This window comes from Atta cephalotes (assembly GCF_000143395.1).
Source record: "Atta cephalotes unplaced genomic scaffold scaffold00003, whole genome shotgun sequence".
Taxonomy (NCBI): Eukaryota; Metazoa; Arthropoda; class Insecta; order Hymenoptera; family Formicidae; genus Atta; species Atta cephalotes.
The window spans coordinates 1041210-1055520 of NW_012130067.1; the positions used below are offsets into that span (position 1 = coordinate 1041210).

Consider the following 14311-nt stretch of genomic DNA (forward strand, 5'->3'; position numbering starts at 1 on the left):
TACTACTACACACACACACACACACACACACACACACACACACACACACACACACACACACACACACACACATGCACGCACGCACGCACGCACGCACGCACGCACGCATCAGAAATAATGCAATTTATTGAATAGATGTAAACATAACATGCAATCAAAGTAAGGATAAAAAAGAATGATTTTGTTGCTGTTACTATAAAAATATAACGATGTTACTATTACAGACAGAAAAAAATAACGATTGTTACTAAAAAAAGTAATGACATGATGATAATGACGTTATAAATAACGCATTACTTCCCAACCCTGATTAATGTTACTTACATAATCTAACTGTTCCTTTGTGTGCGCAGCAGAAAGGCAAAATCTAATTCTACCTTCCATTAACGGCGTCGCTGGAAATCCAACACCAACAGTTGCAATGTTATGGCTCGTCAGAGTACGGATCACTGTACTGTGTTGAACATTGCAGAGAAAGGAAATCATATGAAATGGAACAAATTCAGATTTTGAAAATAATATTTTAACTCACTTACCCAATCTTAGAAAATAAATAAACTAGCATAGGCACAACAGGCGAATCTTCGTTTCCATAAATTATAACTCCAATCTGATTCAATCTACGTCTAAAGTATCTCGTATTCCTAGCTAACTGTTTGATACGTTTTTCACCAGCGTCGGTACCGTCCTCCCCCGCTATAATTCGCATCGAAGTGATGATTTGTTGCGTAACGGGCGGAGACATTGATACTGCGTACGTATGCGCGTGACCGTATATTCTTATGTGATTTATCAGTGCCTAAAACATATATCTGATTGAAGATATACAGATATTTAATATAACGAAGCTGATGAATATTAAAATATTACTTTTGTTCCGGCTATATATCCGCCTGCTGAACCAAAGCTTTTCGTGAATGTTCCCATGAGTATATCTACTTCGCGCGGGTCAATACCGTAATAATCGCAAACTCCTCTTCCGTGTTTTCCCATGGCTCCTGTGCTGTGCGCTTCGTCCACATACAGATAGGCCTGTCCGATAAAATGTTTATATTACTCGTAATAAAAAAGGAAAGCAATTGATGATATAAAATTCATGATAATAAATTCATTGCATCGGACATTTTAATGTTATTAAGACAATTAGTATATATCATGTTAAGAAGATTCTTATGCTATTTCTTAGTCAATAGATAGTTTAAATTCTTCAAATTGCATAAAACGATTAAAATAATAATATAAAATATTATTAACAAAATTGTTAATGCATTATACACAATCATTGTTAATTTTGTATGTTATTAAATCTTAAATTAATAAAACAAAAGTTATAGGACGCTCCTTTGAGCATCCTATAACTTTTAGGCTTCATCAGTATGCTTGAGATTATATATATAGCTAATGCTGAGTCTATTTCATACGTCTATGAATATTTTACTCTGTCAATTAAAGACATATGAATAATTCTGTTGTTGTCAAATTGTCATTTGTTTGAATACTGGCTATGTGAGGTGTACACAAGATATATACGAAAAGCTTTGTACGTCTAAAAGTTCACCTTACATGTATATACACTTATTTTATATCTGCTATTATGTCTACTGCGAACTATCGTACTCCTATACATGTAAACGCCACCGCGATGGTTTTGCACGCGAAATAATGACAACATTGTTTTTTTTTTACTAAAAAGGAACTTTATTCAATACGGGTAAAATCTGTTAGTTTCTCTTTCGAACTGTAACCAGCGCTTCAGATCGATCCATCTCTTTTTTCCTCTCAATCTTCACGCAAGACGCAATATTTATATATGGGGAAACAATATTTTAAGGGCGCAACAATGTGTTCAATATTTCGAGAAAAGCATCTATTATATAAAAAAATATCTCCTATTAATGTATAACTTGGAATATCATTCGCACTGCAAAACTTTTATTTCGAATTTGGAGGTACTACGCGATGTAGGATTAAGAGTGTAACATCGTAGATAAAACTAATAAGTGTTTATGTTTTAAAAGATTTATGTTAAGCAAGAACAATTAAAATATTGTGTAAAATATTATATAAAACATATAAAATATTCTGCGATTTTATTTAAAAAAAAATCATTATATGAGCAATAAATAGATTTGATCTTCTAAATCAGTGCAACTGTATGCATGTTAAATTACTTTATTACGTTCAGACAATGATCTCAAGGTTTCGATTTAGATTAATGTAATTAAAGTTACTGTTACGAACTTTATATTTCTTTTTTAGCTCTAATATCTCAGGTAAATGGACAATTGAACCCTCCATAGAGTAAACACCCTCGACAATGATAACTATCTTCTTCCAAGGCTTGCCAGTCTTCGGCTGCCCGAAAACAATAGCTTTCTTCAAACATTCCTCCAAGTGTTTTACATCTGTAATGAACAACGACTTTGTTGTACTTTCAAAAAAAGATTGCGTTGTAAGTGAATATTGCGTAATATACATACTATTATGCCTGAAGATCTGTATTACTGTACCAGATAGTCGCAGTCCAAGAATGAGTGATGCATGATTCTTCTCATCGCTAAGAACTAAACAGCCTTTACTGACTAAAGAAGGTATGTTTAAAGAATTTGTGGCAAATCCCATTCCAAATACTATGGCATCTTCTACGCCCAAAAATTTTGCAGTCAATTTTTCGAGTTCATCATGTATCGGCATATTACCTTAGTGCAAGAAGATTCAATTTCTTTTGATTACATATGAATCTGATTTAAAAAAATAAATATAATTTTTTTTAATAAACCATGGCAGACTAATATTATTAAATCAAAAATCAAATTTTTTACAGTCAAATTCGAAACTTTCGATTTGATATAAAAGTTTATCTACAAATTAGTTCATAAACTAGTAAGATCACTTTCAAAGACTACTAAAATCACATATAACACATTAAAAATAAATTTTTTTAACGAATACTATATTAAGAGAATACACACCGACTGTCTTTAAATATTTTTACTCGTTATTCATCAAACAAGGATAAATTGATACTTGGAGGCACTTGGAGGCGTATTCTCGAATTATTTTGCTATTTCATATGATTATCACTAGAAATGTATAAAATATACGAATAAAATTGAATCAAATCACATAAGATTCGATTCGATTTTGATTGAAATCTCTGTAATTAATCTATTTTTCTTAGAAATAGAATTTATGATGCAATTATGTATGCAACAACCTCGATCGACATTTTTAAATATTCTATTATGGTTCCGTTATTTGCTAAGAGAAATTAAATAATAATACCTAAGTAATAATTCTTACAAATAATAATGTTTCCTCAAGTTATTTACCTAATTCAAGACGCGTACTGCAACTGGCACAACCAAACTTCCGAAGCGTTTTGATGCTCTCGTCGGCGCACTTACCACTCGCTTCAGCGAACCCTAAATAATTGTAAGAGCCCAAATTTATACATTGCGTTTTAGTTCCAGTAAATCTGTCAAAATTAAAAAAAATAGGGATTTCAATTCTATTGATATGTGGCAATCGTGACTTTCGTACGTAGTCAAACATACTGAAATGTCCATCCATAATCGTGAGTTACTCGATCTTTTAATGTGACTCTTGCACCAGGAACAGAACAAATCGGTCTATTCCAACAATCTCTGACTCTTCTATAGACATATTTGAGATAAAACTTCTCGAAATTATCATAGAGTGGAGCATATCCCTAAAAACACATGTTCACTATAAAAAGATATTTAAATATTATGCGAAAAATAAGTAATTGTTCATATAAAATCGATAAATACATAAGAACAAAAATTTTTTTACACATATATATATGTAAAAAAGATTGTTAAGTTTAATATAACAAAAATAACTAATTTCACATAACAAAAATTATTTTCTGATAGAATATAGAATATATAGAATAAATAGAATGTAATTGAATATTTTTAATTATCGTGTAAGTTTTCTATATATTAATTGTATGTAACACTTTTATTTACTCACTTTCGATATTTATAGGAATTTTTGATATGTTATCATTATTGAATATATAGTTTAAAATTTAATATTCTTATTTTAAATTCATTTTTCTTTACTTTTCATACTGCAACTTCATTAATATTTAATAAAATATAAATGACCGCCGTACTTCTCTATTTTTTTCAGTGGCAATCTTCGGAATAAAGAATAGTTGATTAATAAATCCCAGGAACATGAGAATATAAAAACCAAGGTGTGTAAGTGCCGCTGTGATGAACGAAACTTTTTCAAAGGATTCCTTTGACCGTGGTGCTTTTTGTAATTCCGCTTTTGATGAATCATGGGTAGACTGTAATAAATTTCTACGCTGAATTACACAATTTATGAAGATATTATTGATTGATATCTGCTCAAATTTTCAAAAAAGTTTATTCTATTTTTTAAATAAAATTTATTTTTTTTTAATTTCCTTGATTTTCTATATAATCTCATTAAAAATTTCTCAAGCTTTTAAATGGAAATTTAAAATATTTAAATAAGTAAATAAATGCAACTATTTGGATTTCTTAATTTTTCTATTTCTTGCTTCTTTATTATCATCGACTTTATATTCTATCAAGAATAAAGAATATTAAAGCTATCCGTTTTATTATGTTTAAAAAAGTATTGAAAAAAAAAATAAAAAAACATTTATAATATATAATATATAATATATAATATATTATATAATATATAATATATAAAATATATAATTTACTTTATGTAACATATTTTCTTTATGTAATATATTTTTATATATTTTCATTATTTTATTTTCTAAAAATATTACAAAAAAATGAAATGTTACGATGTTCAGTTTGTTTATTAATAGCATCTAATTCATAGCAAATACACACAATACATGGTACGCAATAATTCTTTAAAATAAAACAACTTATACATAAATCTAAATAAATATATCTAAAAATATATATGTATCACAAAACACTAAACTCTATAAATTATACACAGAGTGTCTTGAATTTAAGTGGTTAAACATCAGGAGTGCGAAAATTAATAAAATAAAAAAAAAGTCCTTTAGAGATATGCTCATTTTTGCTTCATTTTAGAAAAAATTACAAAAAGGCAAATTATATCATTATATCATTTAAGGCACAGAACATGTGTATAATTTATTTTTTATTGTTTTTCTGAACTCTAAATAACTCGTCCATAGAACAATTTACGATCTTTAAAATCGATCTCTTGAATTTTTTGATTAATTTTTTGTTCGACAATATAATAATCTGAATGCTCGCATAAGCGACATTTTTTATGAATTTCTGCAACTTACAAGTGTTAAAAAGATTCCTATAATAATTTACAAAAAAAATTTCAAATTTTTTTCAAAACATGTTTCTCATGTTTTTAATAGAATATGTTAACAAATTAAAAAAAAAATAAAATGATGTTTCAAAGGCCTGGTTTGATGTGGAATGTCTCATAGATTATAAGTATACTAATAAAGTCATTTTAAGGAGAAAATATTAAAAATAAAAACTTAAATATTATAAATATTAACTTATATTTTCAATGGTATAAATTAGTACAAATTCAGTTGTGTTAATTTTTGCTCTTCTGTTATCTTTTTTAATTCTGCTTAAATATTAAATATTAAAATAGCAGCGCCACTGTTTTCTTGGAAATGACACATAATATAGAATTATTTTTGGTAGTACAAAATAATACAAATTCAATCTTATCGATTTCCGATATTTTTTTCTTTTATTTTGTATTAATATAATTAATATAATTAATATAATTAATATTAATATAATATAATTAAGTCAACTCCGCCACATTTTTTTCAAAATGGCACACGGTACAAAATGAGTACTAAAAATTTCATAAGATTTGATTCTATTTATAGTGGTCTTGTTAACTTTATAGAGTTAAGAAATTGACAATCACAGTCGATTATTCTTCTTATGTTCAACCATGACTGGTCAATTTCTTACGGCTTAAGATTTAAAGCTTAAGTAACGATTTATTGTACATACAATGTGTGATACACTCACAATAATACCATCCAAAGTTAGAGAGCGTATCATGCTTGATGGCGATATTTACTCCGGCCAGTAAGAGGTAATTTTGGTTGCGCCTGTCCATAGGCCGCACGTACACACGGAAAAAATGAATACAGATAAAGCTCATTGTTACATTGGTACTGAAAAAAAAGGCTGTTGATCAATTAAAATCTATATTACGGGCTGTCACTAACATAAGTGATTAATTCATGTATATTTTTATTGATAGGGCCTTGATTATTGAAATCAATACTAATTTAATCTATGTCCTTTATATACAAATAAAATATACATGAATTATGTTAGTAAATCACTTATGTTTGTGACAGCCCGTAATATAGAGTTTAATTGAATCAACAGCATTTTTTCTCAGTGTAGATACACTTATAAATTCCTTTCGATGGATCGATTCACATGATGGATTGATAAATATTCATGAAAATTGTATTTTCATAGCTTTATCTTCCAAACTAAAATATTATAACTTTTTTTTTCATAATATTCGTTACATGTGCCATATTCTTCATTGCGTACTCGGTTTTTATTAACAATCGCCTTTCCCGGTGACTTAAATTTCTTGGAAATATAACAACATTAAAACAGTATAGTCAAAGTGTTAATTTCACTTTTATGAATAAATTACATAAACATGTAGTGTGCACAATTATTTTATTAAAACATTCTTATTGTTTGTCTTTTGAATTTTCCATGTCAAAAGGAGAATTTTTTAATATAATAAATAAGCAAGCAAATATATAGTTTATTTTATTTTTAAAAGTCAGAGACCTTATAAATTGATATATTCAAGAGTAACATAAATATATAAATTTCGACTTTAGATTTGCAATCATCGATCCCATAAAAATCTTTATATATCTAAAGATTCAACAAAATATTTTTTAAAAATACGCAACAAAGGAAAATCTTGAATTTTTTAAATGTATATATATATACATATGTATATATACATTCATCTCTTGCTTTTTTCAAATAGCGCACTGAAAGAAAAGATTAATTGCTGCAGCCAATTAAAAATCTTATGCCATATTTTACTATCTAAATTGTTGCAGCAATCTTTTCAGTGCGGCTAATTCATTTGTGTCATCATGTCCAAATACAATATCCAGTTCACGCATTTCATAAAAAATTCTATAATCTAGATTCTGATAATAATTTTTCGTTTCATAATAATCACATTAATCATTAAATTGATACATTTGCTCAACTTTTTGAATAAATCGGAGCATGCTTCAGTACATGTGCAATTAATATATCTAATCTTCTTCCTTTATTTTCTGCACGCAACATTAATTTCTTTACTTATTACATTTTATCTTTCTCGCTTATTGATTTAATTCATCACTATCAAGAATATTTGCTAGAATATTTGCTAGAATAATTGTAAGATGTGATATCTGTTCAAAAAATACTTTTTTAATATTCTTTTCACGTTTCAAGTCAATTATATCAGGATAAAATTCTGCATATATGCTTTTTCATCATCAATTATTGGAAAAGAAAAAAATTAAGATATTTAGGATTCGTTCGGAGAAGTGCTATTAAAGTTATTTACATTATTTTATCTTTAGCTTTCATTCATAAAACAAAGATAAAATGACACAGATAGCGCTTATAGCGTTTATAGCTATCCCCTTAAGCAATCTTAACATGTCATCTTAATCTAAAAAGTTGATTACAGCACTGATAACGATTTCTGCGAGCATAGCGTGATCACTTATCACATTTCATGGACAAGTAAGCAACCTCGTGGTCACATCGCAAAGTATTCTGTCGTGTTTAAAAAAGCGAATTAGTCGTTCATATTCTATATTTTTAATGAGAAAAAAATTATAATAAATTCTGTGATTTCTCTAGCATAATAATGCTTGCACTACTATAAAATGCTAATACTATAATGCTAATTAACACTGTTTCAACTGTTACATACCAGGACTGGAAAAAATCCAATTTTTTAAATCTAGTCCAGTAGAGTTTTAAAAAACAAAATTTGATTATTTGATATTTTTTTTTATTTGATATTTTTCACTTAATATTTACTTTACGTTATATTTATTATTAATTACTAAAAAATAAATAAAAAAAAAAGTAAATTGCTAAGTAAATTTTTCTTTTTTTTTGTATTACGTTTTTTTAGTATTACCAATCGTGATTATCCTGTAGTTGTAAAAAATGGTATGTCTTAAATAATTGAATAAAGCTGACATTTGATGGAAACTCATTAATTAAATATTAAGAGTTATGAGTTTATTATCAATAGTTCGATAACGCTACATAGGCTAAACAAATAGTTCCGGTCATTAAAGTCGAGAAATTTAAAGTGTAAAATGAAACGCCAGATTCACGCAACGCTCACTTTGTCTAACGAAGGTCATACTATAGGATTTTAAAAGATACATAATTTTAAAATGATTAACTGAATGATTGCTAATTTAATTTTTAAACAATTTTTTTCCATAAAAAGTGATAAAATTGAAGATAAACTCAGAACTCTCAATATTTAATGAGTTTCCACCAAGTGAGGCCAGCTGCACACACACCTTAAATAATTTTTACTATAATTAGTTAATCATTATTGTAAATAAAATCTTTTTTTTACTAAAAACGACCATATAAACTGAGCAAAATATGTCAAGATTAGATGACAATCAATTTTATAATCTCTTTAAATCGATATGGTTTTAGAATATGTTTGCAAATATATTTTTTATATAAGTAGTTATATATGTCTTTTATTTCTCGTATAAAAACTTTGTTACAAAAACAAATTACGTATTTTATGATTAAAATAACTTGCAATTATTGTTATTTCCCGAAATATCGAACTAACATTGAAATAAAAACTATTTGTATGTTTTATCATAAAAAATATATTACTACCCAATGTATGACAATCAATCCCGAATATGTACGGGGCTAATTGTCATATTAGATATTTTCAATACCTAAGGGAGAGAAATATTGTAGGTATACTGCAACATACATAGTTTCGAAGTCTTATTTCAAATCCACTTTTTTCTAACAATTATTCAAAAACCATGACTGATAACCGGTCTCCTCTACATTATATATTTTAATAATAGACCATGAACAACATTATGTGAATAAACAAATATATAGAATTAAACAATTTATATAAATTTAAAAGCACGATATAAATATTTTATGATCGGTAAAATAATATAAGATAATATGCAAAATACTAAATATAATAATATTAATATTAGGTATTTTATCAATCAAAACATTTAAGTTAAATTTATCTTTAATTTTATCTTTAATTTTATGTCTAAATAATTTCATAATTTCAAAATTTCATAATCTTTACAGCATAAATAAGAAAAAAATGTCGAATTCAAGATCCCGAAGTAATTTAATCTATAATCAACTCGTCATAATGTAATATTTTATTAATTAGCATAAGAAATATTCTTTTGTCTGACATGTAAGAGATAAAATAAAATTACGGATTGATGAATTATATGCTATAAGCAATCTTGTCAGCTGAATTAATGTAAATTAATTTCGATAAAAATCATCATAAAAACATTAATAAAACTGTGATTAATTTAATTAACAATTAATTTATCAAGCAATACTTATATTATCTTGTTACAAAATAAAATTATTAATTTTTCAATTGTTTAACGTGTAAAGAAAAAGATTAGATTAGAGTTATTATCGAATTTAATTGATCGTATTCAATTACGGTCATTTTTGTGCTTAGACTCTAAGCCTATTCTAATAAAGTCGCAAGCCGTAAGAAATTAACCAATCATAGTTATTTTTTTCATATTCAACTGTGATTGGCCAGTTTCTTGTAGAACAAGTATTATGCTTCGTCTACAATATCTGGAGTAAGTAAGAGTAAGAAATTGATCACAATCGATTATTCTTCTCACATTCGATTGTGATTGGTCAATTTCTTACTCTTAGGGCCACTTCAACCAACTCCGATTAACTTTAATCGATTGGAGTTGACAAATCGCATCTTTCAAACAAAATGACAAATACGATTGGTCAATTTCAAGGACTAATTGTCGATCAAAGTTAATCGGAGTTAGTCAAAGTGGTTTCCCATGTATTTTAGACGACACATCGAAAATTGTTGTGTCATTATATGTCATTGCGCAATTTTTGTACAAAATAATTGCATAACGGCACATAACGATACCGACAACTATCGATAGACGTGTATAAAGACTGTAATCCAACATTTACTGCCAATATTGAAAATTTATAACTTATGTTATGTGTATAGATTTTCAATACTGGCATTAAATTTTGGAACACAGTCAGAATAGCGCCTCTGCACAAAGCTGTTACAAGTCGATATAAAGATGTATTTAATACAAATACAGAAACAAATTAAATCCTCAATTGTGCTGTTACAATACAACCCTGAATTGTGCTGTTAGATAATAAATATATTTTATAATTAAATTGAAATATTTATACTTTATTTTTACGCTTAAATCAGTATACAATAACTTTAATATGCATTCGAGAAATTAAATTTTTTTTATTCCATTGATTGAATTAAATCAGTGTACAATGACTTTAATATGCATCCAAGCAATTAAATTTCTTTTTTACTCCATTGATTGAATTAAATCACCGAATAAACTATCAAAATTTTTATTGTACTTTTTGAAGCAAACTGTATACTTCAAAGTCACTTAATGAAGTGTATCTCGCGAAGAAAAGGAAATGGAGTAATTGAAATTCAACATTGATAACGGTCCATGTCACTGATTGTGAGTGACTGAAGAAAAGGGTGACGTGACACGACTGGACGCGATTGGACACCGTGTGATACGGCGAACGTGAGATCGAAGTAACCGATGGGATCATATAACGTGCGAGTATCATTACATCGTTTACTTACGTATACGTGACCGTTACTTGGTAGAGTGTAACCGTTGATTTTGCCGGTATCCATAACGCCGGGCGAGGAGGTTAAGCCATTCCGCAGTTTCTTCCCTTCGAGATTCGACGACGCTGTTTCGCCGCATGTACCAACACGCAATCTCATGGTGGTCGTTGTCGCTATCCTCATCGGCTCGATCCACACCAGATTGCTAAGCGACTTAAGAGATTCCAGCAACTGGATAATGATGATTTCGCGCTACAGACTCGAGTCACTCGAGCCGAGAGCCACTGAACCAATAGCACGATAGGATTATAGGACTAGATACGACGTCGAATGTCGGAGCAAGTCGGAGCAAATACTTGTCGCTATCACTCACTACTCCAACTCCACGTTACGCTACATTTCATTCCTCCACTGACGGTACTAACCACCACTGTCGACCACTGACCACCACCCTTTCAGTTGACTCCAGCCAGTCCTGCCAGTTCAGCCGCAGCAATGCCACGCATGTGCGTCTGCGTATGCTAGAAATCTAAAAGATTAAAGGCCCGTTTACATAGGGTGCTATTGCAATATCCCTAGACCTATTTTCGTACATTCCAATTGTCCGTTATCGGATATGTTTTACTGCTAATGCTGATATTCACTGCTAATGCTGAAAATCTATAGCGCAACGTAACGTATACTATATAGCTTCAACACTGGCAGTGAATATCAGAACGCATCGACACAACACATCTGCTATACTCAGGCTGTGGTCAAAGTCTCGCTACAAATACTTTGAAGTATTTGATGGACCAATTAGAAGAAAGAATTTTATAAACTGACCAGTTAAAAAACGCTAAAAACCATTTGCAGCATCGCGTTGACCATTCTTTTGTATATTCCTGTGTACGTTGTGTTAAGGCACTAATTGCACCAACATTACTTTGATTTTAAGTGAGACTTAAAATTCTCTCTGTCTCTGTCTCTTTTTTATTTTAAAACGAGACAAAGAGAGTTTTAAGTTTCGCTTAAAGTCAAAGTAACGTTAGTGCAACCGGACCTAAGATGTGTTAAGCGATTAGAAAGCAGAAATCATACAATCATAAGGTCATCTATTGAAGTCATAGCTCTAATAAATGAGAATGGATTAAAATGGATTGAAATTTTTTTCTATTCGAATGCGTATTTTAAATAGGGAATACTTTTTTTAGATTTAATTAATTTTTTAGATTCAATTGGATCCAATTGAATTGAAAAACTACATTTCCTATTCAAAATTTTGAATTGAACAATATTCACAATTTATATGTTGTGTACAGAAAAAGCTAATATTATTTTTAGATTGAAAGGCATAGAGATATGCTCTATGCAATTCCGATAAATGAATAAAAATGCATTCAGAATTGAAAAACATTCATTTTAATATTCGTGAATCAATATTTCTGAAAATCTGAATCCATTTTAATTCATTTCAATCCATTCTCGTTTGCTAATGTGGTCGTAAGATCTTAAGTCATAGAAAATTGATCAATCACAGTCGAATATGAGAAGAATAATCTGTAATTGGTTAATATTTTATCAATTAAGACTCTACAACCGCTATGACTTAATATAAATTAAGGGTTGATTTCAAAATGCAAGCTTCAGATTGGCTGTTGCAACAAACTTATGATCGGCTTGCAACTAATGTAGAATTTACACACATGCGGCTTTATACACATTTTACAATAAGCCATTAATAATAAATCAAAAGTTAGAAATTGACCAATCATAGTCAATTATTCTTCTTACATTTGACTGTGATTGGTCAATTTTTAGCTTCTGACTTTTGATCTATTACTAATGATTTATTGTAGACTGACCATTATTTTATATTGTAGACCCCGCATTATTTCTACTATAAATAATATTAAGGTTTCACGACGATAAAATTGATTGTCCGTTATTATATGTCTACAGCCGATTCTACATTAGTTGCAAACCGATCGCAAGTTTGTTGCGACGCCAATATTAAGCGTTGATTTTCAAATGCAAGCTTCAGATTGGCTGTCGCGCAATAAAATTGCGATCGGCTTGCAACTAATGTAGAATCGACTTAATGGACTGAAATCGAAAATGGTGGACTGCATGGAAAATAGAATCAAAAAATCGTGAACATTATCGACAGAATCATTGACATCAAGAAATATCTAGTAAATTTACTCACTTTTGTAATTTTCACTTTGTTTCAAGATATCAGAATTAATCTTTAGGTATCATTAGCTACGTTCAATGTCCATCTTGTGAATATAGAGGCATTTCAAAACAAGGTAACAGCTAAATCTTGGGCACTCTTTTTGGTTGTACTGTCCGTGTGATTGTGTATGGGTACTTTCCGATTATTTAATACATCTTGACACAAATTAATTTACATATTTTCAATATTAATAAATAATTTAACCCTTTTAATTACATATCTTAATTCTTTATCACGATAACCTCATAACTTTAAAAGAATTAATTTATTTAGCATTGAAAATATATGAAAACCGATTTGTAATTGCTTAATTGCACCAATTACTGTAATCGTTGACAACAGATCAGTAGCCCTTGGGCTGAGTATGAATGTGTAAGGTGCACTATATTCAAGCGTCCCGAAGAGATATAAATCCGGTCGTGCGACCTCCTGCATGCATATATTTTGGATAACGCTAGTAGTACTGAAACTTTGAAATTTCATAACTTGGGAAGATCTCAACTAAAAAGGGTTTGTAATATAACTAACGTTTCGAGAACATTTTGATGTCAGCTATAAGAATATGCAATAAAACGTTTAAATTCCTACTTAAAACCAGGATTGCCAAGTCGAAAAGAATAATTTCCTTAGAATTTGTAGTAAAATTTCCCGAGAAAAATTCTTGAAAACAAAATATGAGAAGTTCCTGAGAAATTCTTGAAAAAGTAGAAAATTTTATAAAAATTTAGGAAAAGAAATCACAACATTCCTGAGAAAAAAATTTTCAAAAATTATTTTTTTATTTTATGTTTAATAAATAATGGCACAAATTGGAGTGTAAACAAATTATTTTGTTTTAATAAGAAAAAGTACTTCACAAATACACAAATATAACGTTATATAATGTTGCGAGTTATATAACTAAAAACAAATTAAAATTTAAGATTGGAAACAAGACCATTTATGTTAAATACATTACTTTAAATATACTTTAAATATACTTTTAAATATAAAGCGCCACTATGGTTTGAATTAAGATGTTGAACTATTATATACATTCATATAAATGAATTAATTTCAGAAATGATAATTTAATCAGTTTTTTAAGATTAATTTAGGAAATTTGGGGAGATTATTAATATTTCAGATTGATTACGTTGAAAGTCCGACAACCATCGG

The 14311-nt window shown here is 28.8% G+C and overlaps 1 protein-coding gene across 1 annotated transcript in view; it reads right to left on the minus strand.

The window, feature by feature from the left end:
* LOC105625712 (serine palmitoyltransferase 2) overlaps positions 1-11118 on the minus strand; it is a 13790-nt gene extending 2672 nt beyond the window's left edge. The window contains exons 1-9 of the mRNA XM_012207036.1: positions 10948-11118; positions 4145-4324; positions 3558-3712; positions 3333-3478; positions 2481-2699; positions 2242-2405; positions 871-1032; positions 537-799; positions 325-454 (exon numbers count right to left, since the gene is read on the minus strand). Of these exons, the coding sequence (XP_012062426.1) occupies positions 325-454; positions 537-799; positions 871-1032; positions 2242-2405; positions 2481-2699; positions 3333-3478; positions 3558-3712; positions 4145-4324; positions 10948-11118 (1590 nt within the window). The remainder of the gene's footprint in view (positions 1-324; positions 455-536; positions 800-870; positions 1033-2241; positions 2406-2480; positions 2700-3332; positions 3479-3557; positions 3713-4144; positions 4325-10947) is intronic.
* Positions 11119-14311: the final 3193 nt, after the last annotated feature.